This window comes from Notothenia rossii (assembly GCF_949606895.1).
Source record: "Notothenia rossii genome assembly, chromosome: 9".
NCBI classification, from domain to species: domain Eukaryota; kingdom Metazoa; phylum Chordata; class Actinopteri; order Perciformes; family Nototheniidae; genus Notothenia; species Notothenia rossii.
Window position 1 is genome coordinate 37,902,556 of NC_136907.1, and position 15,768 is coordinate 37,918,323.

The window sequence follows — 15,768 nt, forward strand, 5'->3', positions numbered from 1 at the left end:
ATAGATATTTATTCATGTGGATTATTTCTATTTTATTTTGTAATTTGTAGGGTGTGGAAAGATTTAAAACGTTGATGTGTGACATCTATGGAATACCAAAGGTGCCAGAATTAATTAAATAATAAATACTCTACAAATATTATGAAATAGTATTTCATAATCGTCAGAAGCATTTAAAAGATACTCACACGCAGGAGGTTTGCAGTGTGCATCATAGCTTGTGCTGGGTTTAGAACGCTCAGAATTGCTAATAAACATGTTTAATTATCTTATATCCAGCGCTGCTGGCCCGTATTCATCGCATCAGCAACTGCAGATCGCAGAGGTCAAGCTGTAAGCATGAGCAAGAGGAAGGGTGGCAGTGACATTAGACAGTTTTTTGGGCAGCCTCAGAAAAGAAAAAAAGTAAGTTAAGAGCAGTGAGAAAGTGAGTATTGTTACCAGTCAGATAGCTTGTTTACTGATAATATTTCTTCCATGTTCACTCTGGTGTGTTCAGAGTAAAGAGAGAGAGGGAGAGAGAGAATGTGAGCATGGCGACCAGACAGGCAGAGTGTGCGCTGGTGACATGGAGGTAAGTCAGAAAGGAGCTATATTGATGGTTAAGACAGAATAATGAGAACATAGCAGTCTAATGTTAATGTACAGACTCCTGTGTCCCCCCATGTATAATGTGTATCAACAGTCTTTCTAGTCAATAGTTTACTGATATTTCTTCCATGTTCACTCTGGTGTGTTCAGAGTAAAGAGAGAGAGGGAGAGAGAGAATGTGAGCATGGCGACCATACAGGGAGAGTGTGCGCTGGTGACATGGAGGTAAGCCAGAAAGGAGCTATATTGATGGTTAAGACAGATTAATGTCAACATACAGATGTAGCACTGAATTTCGGACTCCAGCTTACAGCTTCCTGCCTACTACCTGCCAAAGACCAGTATAGAGGAATGTTAAGCCCTCCCACTATTTTCCAAGAGGGCGTTGCCAGATTTTCAATTTCAGGTTTTAACCAGGAGATGGCGCTTCATTCACAAATACAGAAAGACAAGTTTCATGGACTTTCAGTTGTGTTTTGAAGAGCATTTGAACACATCAATATTTTAGATCAACTAAAGTATATCTAATCTTGTAATTCAATAATACATAGTCTTTATATATTAAATAATCATAATGTAAATGTTTACATTACACTTCTTTATTTGTTATGCTCATACTTTAACCTTTACAATCGTTTGCTTTAATATGCAGTATATTTTTGTGTTTGCTTCCTCCTGCTCCCTTTCGGACACATACTGTATGATTTATTATTAATATGAAGATATTATTAAGATAAGATAAGATGTTACTTTATTGATTGAACATTTTAGTTTAGAATGTGCTGTCCCATGGTAATTCAGAAGGCTCACAGGTCACATTCCGACCATTATTTAAAACAATAGGTGCTTTCACACCGTCTACAGTTTGATTTGTATAGAGGGAGCTCTGTCAGTTTTCGAATTACCCATTTGCTTTCGGGGAGCCCTATTTTTCAGAGCACATCCTGCTACTAAATATGTCACACGCGCGCTCTGTTGACTGGCGCAGCAGCGCGGATGCGATCAATTGCTATAAAAACACTCTTCTACTAATACAGACGGTGTCACTATGCCGGCGGATGTGGCCGTTGTTGAAGCCTCTTCAGGCTCCGCATCGGCAGGCCTCTCCCTCGGTGTGGAGCTGTCAAACTCGACCCTAACGCCGCTTACAGCCGGCCAACTAAAAGTTGTTTTCCGTTCACGTTGTCATTTTTAGACTCCTTCGCTTCTTTGCTTGTGAATCCAAAAGCTGTGACGCTTGGCTGTTTTCGTTTTGCCATATTTTGTTATTACACAGCCAGAGTTAAAAAAATATCAATATGAACATTTCAAATACCGCGCCGGCATCACCGCCATAACCATAGCAACGTAAGTAAGAATGCAGCGCCGCCACGTACAGATGGGAACACCCAGACATATTCACAAATATAAAACAAATATTCAGAAACTGTAATGAACAATGACTATTATTTATTTCAAGAACTGTTATTTACAGAAACTCTAGTGAATGGGTGCTATTCCACCACACGCGGCGCGTTACGGCTCAGAAGCGTCCCAGAAGCGTCTCGGCGCAGGGCTCCTCTAAAATAAGGATGAATCCTATTTTTTACGCGACGCAGCCGTATACTTATACGTATATTTTTCATGCTTATGCAACGCTATAGATGCACATCCATGTTGGAATCTGCAGGAGAGTTAACGTTAGCTCTCAGTAGAAAGTGACGGAGGTGACTCAGTGCATTCAGACCAGGCCTGGAATTTCGTCATTTTAGGGGCAAGGCCACTTGGCCTTTTGAGTTGTCAATTTTTTAAGGGCACAAAGGCCAAAAGCCAGGGCACCAAGGCCATAAATTAAAACAATGATTTAACATACGATATGAAGTGACTACGATTGTATATGCATTTACAATACTTTTATATATATTTATTAAGCATTCAATGGAAACCAAATTGCAATTAAACAAATTCTTTATTAAAACTACAAAGGATTCTTATAGCACAGACATGTTTGGCTCACTGTGAGACTGTGGCAGTGGGCCTACGTCAAGGTGCGTCCTTATTCTGAGTCACTTGAAGATGGAGATGATGACGAGTCAGGGAGATTTGGACTTTTGGGGTTCCTTTGACCATAGAGATGAATATTGGGTCTCCTTTTGTTGATGCCAGCTGCCCACCATTTTGCCACAGCTTCATCACTTTGATATTCAGCAGGAGCACGACCCTGGGATTTGATGAGGAGTAGATCTTCAATTGTTGAAGTGTGCAGGCTTAAACGCCAATCGCCCTGCATTCTCTTCATTACTGAGAACTGCCGTTCAACTTGAGAGGTAGAGACAGGAAAAACTAGGACTATTTGTATTAGGTGCAGCAGATTGGGGTACATTCTTCCCTTCTCCAATAAGAATCTGGACCATAATGGGAGGAAAGTTTCCCTACTATGGTGACGCACAATGTCGTATGTAGACAGTTCAGGCATGCCACAAGACATGTGAATGGGTATTTTGATCGCGTTTTGAAAATTGGGCGATATAAACGAGCAGCAAACTTTGAACTTCCGTCTGCGATCGCCGGTGGTCAAATAAGTCTGCACAGAGGTCTTTGACAGCTAACAACACAGCGCTAACTGCCTAGCACTAGATAATAATAAAAAAAGAACACAACTGCAACATAACTTATCCAAGTAGTAACAAAAACACTTCAAAATATTATAATTATGCATTACCATACGAGCAAGAAATAGTAATGTTATCACTGGACAAATGAAAAACTTAACGGCAAACAGGATCATCACAAAACCTTACCTCACCTCAGCCTTTTTCTTCAGCGGAGAATCAGCTAGCTAGGTCCTAGACCGTCCTACGCACACGGACGCGTGAGGGGGTGGGCGGAGATAGGTCCTAGACTGATGTCAACTGTCATCATAGACCGTCCGAGCGGTGCATTCCAGGCTCAAATCAAGCGCACCGCTGATTTTTTTTTCCTCCTTCAAAATATGCTGGTGTTGAAGCCGTATCAGAAAAGAGGCAGACTGCTAAACCACAAAACGTAGTCAGAGAGGGCATCAAGGCCACTGTGGCCTTATGGCAGATATCATTTTTAAGGGCACAAGGCCAAAGTGGGAGGCCATGGCCCTCGTGGCCCTCGTGAAATTCCTGCCCTGATTCAGACGCAATTCAGTAAAAGTGTGTATTGGGCGAGGATGCCTTTATAACGTCAGCAAGATGTGTTCAATGTAGTACAGTAAAATGCAGTCTTTAGCGAGGAATATCAATAAATACAGTTTTAATAAGGAGATGACAACATAAAGTAGATATTAGACAGTATGCAAACGAGATAAAGGAGTGTATATTGAGGTAATTAGGATCTGCTGTGTAGAGAATCATGGAATTGTACTGGTATTTAACAATACCATCCTTATTAATAAATGCCATCCTTATAAATGTATATAAAGACAATACCGTTTTAAATGATACTTGTGTTTTAATGTTTTATACCATTAATTGAATCAAAGGTGTTTTAATGAATTCTACTGAAATGATTGTTACATTTTCATCATGTAAATATTTTGTTCTTTTATTTGCCTCACCAGAAAACAGTCCCACCTCCTCTTGAAAACATTTTGCCTCCTGCTATCGACTTCAGGTTCACATCAGGTAAGCCCTTGAGTGTGTCAGACTAGTTATTGTTTCAGAGGTTAATTCAAGACGTGTTATGTTTACATACTGATCAGGTAAACGTACCCATTTCTATTGTTTGAATCACAGATGGGATGGAGATGTAAACTATGCAGCACTAGTGTCACGACTTAAAGTGATATTTTAAAACATTATCGACTCCACCGTGGAACCTTTGGACAGAAACGTGCCTTGCCATTCATGTAGACTGGCCTGTGCTCTCACTTATCAAGGTAAAAGTTGAAATAATCGTCTGTTCTTTTTATTCTAGGACCCATGTGCCACTTTATATACATCTCTGAGCATGAGGTGGGGTTAAAAAGAAGTAGTTGGACATTTTATGAACTATCTCAATATCATGACTATTTGGTTCATTTTCTTGCAAACCAGCCTTTTTTTGATGGCTTAAACCCCTTGTAATGCATGTGAATAGCACCTATTTTACCGTCTGTTAACAGCTAATGTAAACGGTCTCGTTATGTTTTCAAGACGGATTTGATTTTTGTTTTGAGGAAAACACATGTTGTGTCCTGATTTGTACTCAATTTAGTGTTTTGTTTGTATTTACAGGGAACAGCAGAGGTCGAAGTGCAACAATCTCGTGATGCACAGCATGAAGTTATATGATGCCCAAGAGCCAGATGCAGTTATACCCATCAAGTAATAACCATGTGTCTCCATGTATGTTAATGTGTTGTGCTTTAAAACAAACTTGTTACTCTTTTACAGGGCCATATTCACCATATACATTGGGGGGGACACATCCCCCCCAATATTTAGATACACTCAAAAGTTTAAATTTTTTAATTTTTGATTTTTTAATTAAAATAAAATTGCTTTTCTATGACTTCTTTATTTTCTTTAATTGTATACTTGAAAATCTATATTTTCTGTTATTGTGAACTTCACCAAAATGATATTTCTTTTCATATGTAAATTGGTTCCTTATGTTGTACCCGGGGGTGTATTTCGCTGTTGTACGTCTGAGTCCACCTTCAGTTAGCTTGATGCTCCAAGCAGGTCAGTCGTGTTTTAATTTGCCCTCCATCAGTTCTGCTATCTTTTCTAGTTAGCCCTAAAGTAATCTATATTATTTTATTTCGTAATGGTAATCTTAATGAACCCTCCGGTTTAGCTTCTTTGTGTAAGTAACTTGTAGTTCTGATGTTAAAACCGAACTTTTCAGGAATAGTAGCTAACTAGCTGTGGGCTAGCTGGTTTCAGTTGTTAGCCAGGGTTTGGCAGGCTAGTGTCAGCTATGTAGAAAATGACGGTGTCGTTTTGGATGTAATCCAATAGATATTTATTCATGTGGATTATTTCTATTTTATTTTGTAATTTGTAGGGTGTGGAAAGATTTAAAACGTTGATGTGTGACATCTATGGAATACCAAAGGTGCCAGAATTAATTAAATAATAAATACTCTACAAATATTATGAAATAGTATTTCATAATCGTCAGAAGCATTTAAAAGATACTCACACGCAGGAGGTTTGCAGTGTGCATCATAGCTTGTGCTGGGTTTAGAACGCTCAGAATTGCTAATAAACATGTTTAATTATCTTATATCCAGCGCTGCTGGCCCGTATTCATCGCATCAGCAACTGCAGATCGCAGAGGTCAAGCTGTAAGCATGAGCAAGAGGAAGGGTGGCAGTGACATTAGACAGTTTTTTGGGCAGCCTCAGAAAAGAAAAAAAGTAAGTTAAGAGCAGTGAGAAAGTGAGTATTGTTACCAGTCAGATAGCTTGTTTACTGATAATATTTCTTCCATGTTCACTCTGGTGTGTTCAGAGTAAAGAGAGAGAGGGAGAGAGAGAATGTGAGCATGGCGACCAGACAGGCAGAGTGTGCGCTGGTGACATGGAGGTAAGTCAGAAAGGAGCTATATTGATGGTTAAGACAGAATAATGAGAACATAGCAGTCTAATGTTAATGTACAGACTCCTGTGTCCCCCCATGTATAATGTGTATCAACAGTCTTTCTAGTCAATAGTTTACTGATATTTCTTCCATGTTCACTCTGGTGTGTTCAGAGTAAAGAGAGAGAGGGAGAGAGAGAATGTGAGCATGGCGACCATACAGGGAGAGTGTGCGCTGGTGACATGGAGGTAAGCCAGAAAGGAGCTATATTGATGGTTAAGACAGATTAATGTCAACATACAGATGTAGCACTGAATTTCGGACTCCAGCTTACAGCTTCCTGCCTACTACCTGCCAAAGACCAGTATAGAGGAATGTTAAGCCCTCCCACTATTTTCCAAGAGGGCGTTGCCAGATTTTCAATTTCAGGTTTTAACCAGGAGATGGCGCTTCATTCACAAATACAGAAAGACAAGTTTCATGGACTTTCAGTTGTGTTTTGAAGAGCATTTGAACACATCAATATTTTAGATCAACTAAAGTATATCTAATCTTGTAATTCAATAATACATAGTCTTTATATATTAAATAATCATAATGTAAATGTTTACATTACACTTCTTTATTTGTTATGCTCATACTTTAACCTTTACAATCGTTTGCTTTAATATGCAGTATATTTTTGTGTTTGCTTCCTCCTGCTCCCTTTCGGACACATACTGTATGATTTATTATTAATATGAAGATATTATTAAGATAAGATAAGATGTTACTTTATTGATTGAACATTTTAGTTTAGAATGTGCTGTCCCATGGTAATTCAGAAGGCTCACAGGTCACATTCCGACCATTATTTAAAACAATAGGTGCTTTCACACCGTCTACAGTTTGATTTGTATAGAGGGAGCTCTGTCAGTTTTCGAATTACCCATTTGCTTTCGGGGAGCCCTATTTTTCAGAGCACATCCTGCTACTAAATATGTCACACGCGCGCTCTGTTGACTGGCGCAGCAGCGCGGATGCGATCAATTGCTATAAAAACACTCTTCTACTAATACAGACGGTGTCACTATGCCGGCGGATGTGGCCGTTGTTGAAGCCTCTTCAGGCTCCGCATCGGCAGGCCTCTCCCTCGGTGTGGAGCTGTCAAACTCGACCCTAACGCCGCTTACAGCCGGCCAACTAAAAGTTGTTTTCCGTTCACGTTGTCATTTTTAGACTCCTTCGCTTCTTTGCTTGTGAATCCAAAAGCTGTGACGCTTGGCTGTTTTCGTTTTGCCATATTTTGTTATTACACAGCCAGAGTTAAAAAAATATCAATATGAACATTTCAAATACCGCGCCGGCATCACCGCCATAACCATAGCAACGTAAGTAAGAATGCAGCGCCGCCACGTACAGATGGGAACACCCAGACATATTCACAAATATAAAACAAATATTCAGAAACTGTAATGAACAATGACTATTATTTATTTCAAGAACTGTTATTTACAGAAACTCAACATTTCTAATCTGTTTGACACAAATATGCACGATTGTTTTGGGCTCCCCCTATTTATCTCAAAGTCAGCCTTCAGGGGAGCCCCCTCCCTCTTCGGGGGAGCCAAGCTCCTCCTATCTCCCCCCCATTTCGAACAGTGTCTGTGGCTGAATGGCCAGCGATTAGGTGCGGCGTATTTATCATAGGTGATCAGAGCTAACTGCCTGCCGTCAGATTTCATTTAAAAAACAGATCTGATTTTAAGACTATTTCTGCGCTCATAAAGAATGATAAGAATAAGAATAATGCGTATTGAACTGGTTTCATTAATTAGTGAGTTTATTTAACACTAGAACCGCCAATCGGGTCAATTTGTGTGATGTGTGTTGTGTGTGTGCAATGTAACTTTTTTTCAATAAAATATTAAAGTCTCCCAGTCCGTGACTTTTCCTGAAAGTGTGTTATGTAGCACCCTATGTTGTTAAAAATTGCATTCTAATAGCGGGATTTGACGGGTTTAGGTAGGCCTATAAAAAAAACTCTGGCGGTTCTAGTGTTAAGGTAATTAGGTACAGTAGAAGCCCTTTTTTTTATCAGTAACGAATTTAGCAGTTGAACATAAAAGTCAACTAACTGAGGGTCACTTGCAATTACAGTGTTGTGTCTAATTGTAAGCTTGTCACTCAGAGTAACCTACCGTTAATTTAGCTGCTGGAGAAGAAAGATCAAGGGGGGAGGGGGGGAGAGAGCTGTGGTTGATGGGCCATTAGTTGTGTAAATACACAGCTGAGAGCTGCCGTTTCATTCAGACTGTTTAAAAAACTGTAACAACGGACTATTTTTCTTAGCGGATGCATGTCAATTTAAATCAATACATACAACTATTTTTTAAATCAATACATACAACTATTTTTTAAATCAATAAAAACATTTTCTAAATCCATAAAAGCATTTAAATTAATATTGGGAGTCATGTCGTTACTTTGTTGAGAATGTGGCCGTGTAATAAGCGGGATAATTTGCAGCGACTTGTTCCTTATGGGGAAAATAACACCCGTCATGTGTGTGTAGAGGTGTGTGTGGTTAAAACACTTTCATGAAGTGAAGGAATTTCCTTCTATAAAACAGCTGTGGGCAGCAGTGAGTGTCACGGACATGAATTCATAGATCAAGGCAGACTGGTGCACACACTCTCCTGTCCTGCCAGGCGACACGCCCGTTCTAAGCCGTGTCCCTCACTCCTCACATCCCAAGCATCCCCGAAAAGTGTATTATGTTGTTACATCTCAGATGTTATGTTTCAGTTGTGCTCTGTCTATGTTCAGTGATGCAAACTTGTCCCCTTTCGGCGAAATTTGCCGTTTTGAATCCAAAATAAGTCGTTTGTCTGATTCATGTAGATATGCAATACAAATATTTTTGGGGTATGGGAGGGGCTGGGACCCGGAGTAATCTGCGGCCGTGAGCTATTATGTGCCATCATGACACGCATGGTGTTCTTTTTTTATATATTATAATGAAGTACGAGCTGTGTGCTCGAGTCTTCCTGCCTGTCGGCTCTGCTCATGGATGTATAATAAGGCTCTGCTGCTCCGAGATGATGGTCTAGCTTCAGCAGCTACATTACCTACGGGTGCTTTCGTTAATATTAACTGTGCGTCCGGAGTCACTGTGGCACAGACTGGACCGCTGGTGAACAGCTGTTAGAACGGGCCGTTCATGTGTTCAGAGCAGAGCTCCCTGTCGGAGCGGCAGAGCGTGATGTGAACTGAAAAGTTTTTCTGTGGCAATATTATTTAAGGAATCGTTGAGCTAGCTAGCTAGCATACATTGTCACTATCTGCTAACGTTAGCTTTAGCCTTCTATTTCTAATAGTTTTTTTCATAGGCTATAAACAGAGGTGGTATAAGTATATATTGTACTTGAGTAAAAGTAGAAGTACTCAGATCTTGTACTTGAGTAAAAGTAGAAGTACTCAGGTCTTGTACTTGAGTAAAAGTAGAAGTACTCAGATCTTGTACTTGAGTAAAAGTAGAATCACACAGATCTTGTACTAGAGTAAAAGTAGAAGTACTCAAATCTTGTACTTGAGTAAAAGTAGAAGCACACAGATCTTGTACTAGAGTAAAAGTAGAAGTACTCAAATCTTGTACTTGAGTAAAAGTAGAAGCACTCAGGTGTACTTGAGTAAAAGTAGAAGCACACAGATCTTGTACTAGAGTAAAAGTAGAAGTACTCAGGTCTTGTACTTGAGTAAAAGTAGAAGTAATCAGATCTTGTACTTGAGGAAAAGTAATAGTCCCAGAGTGTAGGAATACTCTGTTACAGTAAAAGTCCTGCATTCAAAATGTTCCTCAAGTAAAAGTAGAAAAGTATTATCATCAAAATATAGTGAAAGTAGCGACAGTAAAAGTAGTCATTGTGCCGATTGGTCCATTTCAGAATAATAGATATGATATGTTTTATAATGATTGATCATGAAAGTGTTCTCAAAGCTGGTAAAGGTGCAGCTAGTTTGAATGACTTTGTATACTGCAGGGTAGCTTGTGGATTTACTCCAGGTGGAACTAAAGTCTGATTTAACACTTGATTATATTTCACTTAATTAATCCAGATCTGTGAAGTAACTAAAGGTATTAAATACATGTAGTGGAGTCAAAGTACACCATGTACCTCTGAACTGTAGTGGAGTAGAAGAACAAAGTAGCAAAACATTGAAATACGTAAATAAAGTACAAGTATCTCAAAATTGTGCCCAAGTATAGTACTTGTTGAGTTTATGAACTTAATAACTTTAAACCGTGTGGCTATAAAGATAAAAAGACTTAAGCCTTGCACAGAGGCACGAAAATACATTTTCAAAATGCTCAACAGTGCTGCCAAAATTATAAACTGACTGCTCCACAATTTGAAATAAATGCTTTTATATATTTCTATTAGATGTGACTCTTTGGCGTTTCTGTTGTTATTAACACTGCTGCTTTAGTTGTTCTGACTGCTAAAATCCTCTGTCATTCCGTGGGGTGGGGGAGCCGGGGGCTCGGATCCTTGTCACCTTTTTCATACCTGATGAGTTTGCATCCCTGTATGTTAAAAAGCCTCAGTCACCTTAATTCATGTAATAAAAACATCTCAGGTCAGTAACACTCAAAGCTAAATGTGCAATACCATGTTCAGCTATGTTACTATTTATAATGTTATTGTTGTTACATCAGAAGATGTACATAATGAAACGATTTCTTAACTTACAGTAGGCTATTTTTTACAATGTGTGTTGGAAAGATTGATTAAATTACAATGAATATTGTCATTGTTGAAGGCTTTTAGAGAAGGGTGAACTATAAGCCTGAATTACATAACATTTTATACCTAAAAACATAAAAGCCACAATAAATAAATCACAATTATTCTAGTTATTTTTACCTCCCGTATTGCTTTCAACCCACCAGCTTTTATGGTGTTGTTACGTCACTAACTGTAAGCTTGTCACATACAGTCTATGGTCACTCAGAGTAACCTACTGTTAATTTAGCTGCTGGAGAAGAAAGATCAGGGGGGGAGGGGGGGAGAGAGCTGTGGTTGATGGGCCATTTGTTGTGTAAATACACAGCTGAGAGCTGCCGTTTCATTCAGACTGTTTAAAAAACTGTAACAACGGACTATTTTTCTTAGCGGATGCATGTCAATTTAAATCAATACATACAACTATTTTTTAAATCAATAAAAACATTTTCTAAATCCATAAAAGCATTTCAATTAATATTGGGAGTCATGTCGTTACTTTGTTGAGAATGTGGCCATGTAATAAGCGGGATAATTTGCAGCGACTTGTTCCTTATGGGGAAAATAACACCCTTCATCCAGATGAGGATTCCTCCGCTACACTTTGGGATCCTGATCGACCGACGAAGCTCCATTAAAATATACATATTTTTGGTGAATTACTGAGTTTAGGCACGTTAATAACGTTTTAATGAAGTTGAATACAGTATATTCATATGTGTCAGTGATTTCATGTCAATTCGGCGAACATAAACATAAATGATCGTGGTGAAGATGATGATTAAATTAGGATTAAAAATCGAGAGCCGGGCTGCATTTCCTCCCGTTCGATTTTTTCGAATAACAAAATTATTTTGTTAAATAAAAACATGGTGATGTTTTGTAAATGATTACATGTCTCTTATTTAGCACAGTAGTATGATATCCGTGACATATGGATCTTAACAAAGTTCCGCTGTACATCCAGCATACTGTATCTGACTTTATTTCACATGAGCTCCAGTGTGGAACCCCACTTTACCCCCTGGTGGATCAATGATCCATTGCAGCTGGCTTCATTATAATTACATTTATCTATCACGGGGGCGGTCTCAAGTCAAGCTGGAGGTTTTCCCTTGAGCGAGGGCAGATCACTTACTGTACCACTCTAATTGTTAAAGGGGACCTATCATGCAAAATTCACCTTTGTACGCCTTTTAAACATGAATATGTGTCCCCGGTGCGTCAGGGAACTCACCAAGAGTCAGAAAACACAACCCTCTCTATTTTTCTCTGTGCCCAAATCTTTAAAAAAGGAGCTGCAACGGATCTGAAAAAAACGGATCCAGATTGAGCACCGTCAGGATGGTGGCGCTAAGGCTATTGGGCCAACTCCACCAATCAGGAGGAGACAGCCACTTGCTTTGCCGTTCTAAAGCGCTGGAGAAGCTGTAGAAGCTGTAGTAAATGTAAAAGGCCAAACTATGGTGCTGTTCTCATTGAATCCAAAATGTCAGGCTCAGTGTTGATTTGAGCGAAATGAGGAATGGCTAAAATGCATGATCTGTTTTTTTTGTTTTGTTTTTTAAAGTATAAATATGCCTTATATAGGTATGGTCCTACACTATATTATTAAAATATAGCATGATAGGTCCACTTTAATGTACAGACTCCTGTGTCCCCTCATATGTATAATGTGTATCAACAGTCTTTCTAGTCAATAGTTTACTGATATTTCTTCCATGTTCACTCTGGTGTGTTCAGAGTAAAGAGAGAGACGGAGAGAGAGAATGTGAGCATGTCGACCAGACAGGGAGAGTGTGCGCTGGTGACATGGAAGTAAGTCAGAAAGGAACTATAAGACAGAATAATGACAACATAGCAGTCTAATGTTAATGTTAATTTAAGATGAGATCTTCCTCATATGTATTTCAGATAATACCATCAAGCAGGGAGAGTGAGTTTGACAATGAGAGAGAGAGCAGCCAGGCAGGCGAAAATGAAGGTACAGGAAAGGAAGGGGAGGAGCTTGGACTTTGCCCAAATCATCCAAATGTGAAAGTCATACCCAGTCAAACCCTATCCAATAGAATACTCTACTTTCAGGAGAAGTGGTTTGAAGATCATACATGGCTCCATTACAGCCCCTGTGTAAAAGGGGTCCTCTGTTTCTATTGTCCTAAATACTTTGCAGCACAATAGTCTAAGCTTGCGTCAAAAGCAGATTCAGCGTTTGTGAAGACTGGTTATAACAATTGGAAGAAGGCACTGGAGAAATGTAGTGTGCATAAACACAGCCAGTGTCACAAATTAGCTGTGATGACTAGGATTCAGGAGCCAGAGCCTGCTAATGTGCAACTTTCACGTGTGCTTGAAAGACGGCAGCAACAAGCAAGAAGAAATCTGATGAAGATTGTTGAGGGTGTGAGGTACTTGGCGCGGCAAGGTCTGGCTTTTCGAGGCGATCAGAAGGAGAGTGGGAATTTAAGCCAGCTTCTAAAGTACAAGGCAACGGGCAATGCAGAACAATTGACTATATCTTCGCTTCTAAAAATGGTTAAATGAATAATCTTTTTTCTCAAAGCAATGATAAACCTGTGAGTTGGATGTAGAAAAAGTCAGAATCAATATAAATGTTTTTAAAGTAAATTCAGTTTGAACATAGTAAAAAAATGTAAATGATAGTGTCCGTGCAAAAAATAAACCATTACTTATTGTGAAAACCACCCTTGAATGATGGGATAGTAGACTAAAAGCTTTAGGAATCCAAACTATAACATATAATAAGTACCCTGTATCAAGATTGATGCAAAACAAGTATTTCCAAGGCACACCTTTATATGATCATTATAGTTATACAAAATAAGAGAATAATAGAATAACAGGTATGAAATCATTCCAACTCCTACTACAGTTTAAAAAGGGAGTGATTTGTAAAATATACATAAAGAAAAAGTAAATCTGTTCAGTTCTGTTTCACATGGGTGTTGTTGAGATGTATCCATAGATTTAGTCCCTAATGTTGCTCTCAAAGTGCACCAGATTGATGCTTTTAACTTCAACATTTAAAAAAAAATCTTCCCGGGGGAGCATGCCCCCGGACCCCCCTAGAGGAGGTTAGGTCCCCCACCCGCCCACACCCAACGTCAAATTGTCCCACCGACATTAAGGATGCTTCTCAGTTTCGTGACTATTGTTGTGTTTTGCCCCCACGGGCAGGGGCATGGGGTTAAACAGGTTTTAAAGTATCCAATGTGTTAGTGATTTTTTATGTATTTTCCTTTAGAGTGGCAGGAAATTAGTATTCAAATTTTTATTGAATTTTTGGTCCCCCCTCAATGTTGACCCCATGAATACGGCCCTGCAGTAAAGACACTAGCTCTAGTATATTTTCTCTGTATAGAGAAGTTTTAAAAATGTCAACTGTTGTCTTTTCTAAACAAATACTTTTAGGGCATTTTTGTCTTACAACTATTTAGCAATAAAGAAACACTTTTAAAAAAACAATTCATAATTTGTTTAACGGTGGTGGTAGATCAACCCACAACAGTCAAATATATATTTTAAACAATATATGTTATGATTGTCCTTTTTGCAGTTTTATATAAACAGTTGACATTATTGTGGAAATACAATTTATGTGAATAAAAGCAAACTGAATGTGATTTTATAAATTACAGATCAAATTGTGCAAAAGTATTATTGCTCTTTCAGAATGCAGCCATAACATCGTGGGAGGAGAGCAGTACTACCCAGTGACGGTAGTAAAGACCAGAAGGCAAAAGGTTTGTTCGTCATAAATACAGATCACTGTGTCAGGTCATATAATGTACATCTAAAGCATGCTACAGATGCATTTTTTGGATTTGAATGACACATAACTTACATATTTTTGCTTGAAATGGTAAAAATATTTTCGATAATTTTTTAGGGGAAGCAAATGCAATTGGTGGAGTGGGAACCTTGTTCCACGTGGTATGTAGCATTTTATCATTACGGTATTTTAAATTTCACTGCAAATGTACCAATAACTAATTAGTCTAAGCATTTGATTACCATTTTTATCTGACAGAGGTGTAACATATATTGCCATATTTTGAATTATTTTCATGGCTGATGTCAAAATATCTTTACAATTTATTACAGTGGGAAGAAGTGGCCCCGACAGTGGGTGGAGAAGGACAACACCACAACAGAGGAACAGCAGGACTGAATATTCCCACCCGTTGTGCTGCTATTTGATCTGTTATGATTGTTTTTTTTGGTTATAGTTATTGTTGTTATTGTTGTTGTTATTGTATATACCTGCTGAATGTTCATGTTCATTTGTAATAAAAAATAATGTTATTCAACTTAAAAACCTCAAAGCCTTTTGTTTTTATTGTAGAATAGTTTTTTCCTTTGTATATTTGTATAATTTCTTCTTCAAATAAAAATGAAATAATAATTTTAAACCACTTGATGGACATCAACAATATACATAAATAAACAACTTCAAATGGGTAAATAGTATTTTTTTTTATTAAAAGAACATCATCAAACAGTTGCAGAAAAAAAAGAAGCAAAGACCATGTTTAAACTGCATGGGATGGGCTAATGGTTTCACTTGCCCTTAGAAATGAATGGGAGAAAATGTACTTATACCACATTTTCCGATGCGTTTTTTATGGAAATACTACTTCCTGCGTTTTGACCCAACATCAGTCCAAATAGATGAGTCCAAAGACGTATGCATACCACATTTGTAGAGGCTAATTCGTAAAACTGCTACGTTCGAGCTGTGTGCTAACAGAACTCGATAGCAGCGTCCATGGCAACCACCTTAGCAACCATGAAAAGATTGCATGTGTAAAATTACCTGAAGTAATCTTCGTAATAACTAGCAAACTAAAGATCATGCACATCTACTGCACAAC

At 38.5% G+C, this 15,768-nt stretch overlaps 1 protein-coding gene across 6 annotated transcripts; it reads left to right on the forward strand.

Moving 5' to 3' along the window:
- The first annotated feature begins 221 nt into the window (after positions 1-221).
- LOC307019803 (uncharacterized protein) lies at positions 222-15,088 on the forward strand. 6 transcript variants are annotated; one of them, XM_079650906.1, is made up of 10 exons: positions 222-405; positions 500-574; positions 742-816; positions 6,039-6,113; positions 6,281-6,355; positions 12,617-12,691; positions 12,788-12,857; positions 14,567-14,637; positions 14,784-14,827; positions 14,999-15,088. In XM_079650906.1, exons 1-10 carry the CDS (start codon positions 340-342, stop codon positions 15,063-15,065), a joined length of 693 nt encoding a protein of 230 aa, XP_079507032.1. In that variant the 5' UTR covers positions 222-339; the 3' UTR covers positions 15,066-15,088. The 6 variants fall into 6 exon arrangements, with proteins under 6 accessions (XP_079507032.1, XP_079507033.1, XP_079507036.1 ...); XM_079650907.1 differs by lacking the exons at positions 6,281-6,355; positions 14,567-14,637; positions 14,784-14,827; positions 14,999-15,088 and having other exon boundaries at positions 12,788-13,742; XM_079650910.1 differs by lacking the exons at positions 6,039-6,113; positions 6,281-6,355; positions 14,567-14,637; positions 14,784-14,827; positions 14,999-15,088 and having other exon boundaries at positions 12,788-13,742.
- The last annotated feature ends 680 nt before the right edge of the window (positions 15,089-15,768 follow it).

Bases quoted from the DNA above. Each gene is read 5' to 3' on its own strand.
- LOC307019803 (XM_079650906.1), top strand. From the start codon at position 340: ATGAGCAAGAGGAAGGGTGGCAGTGACATTAGACAGTTTTTTGGGCAG. The intron at 12,858-14,566 runs GTACAGGAAAGG...TTGCTCTTTCAG, and splicing joins CCAGGCAGGCGAAAATGAAG to AATGCAGCCATAACATCGTG. The intron at 14,638-14,783 runs GTTTGTTCGTCA...ATAATTTTTTAG, and splicing joins TAAAGACCAGAAGGCAAAAG to GGGAAGCAAATGCAATTGGT.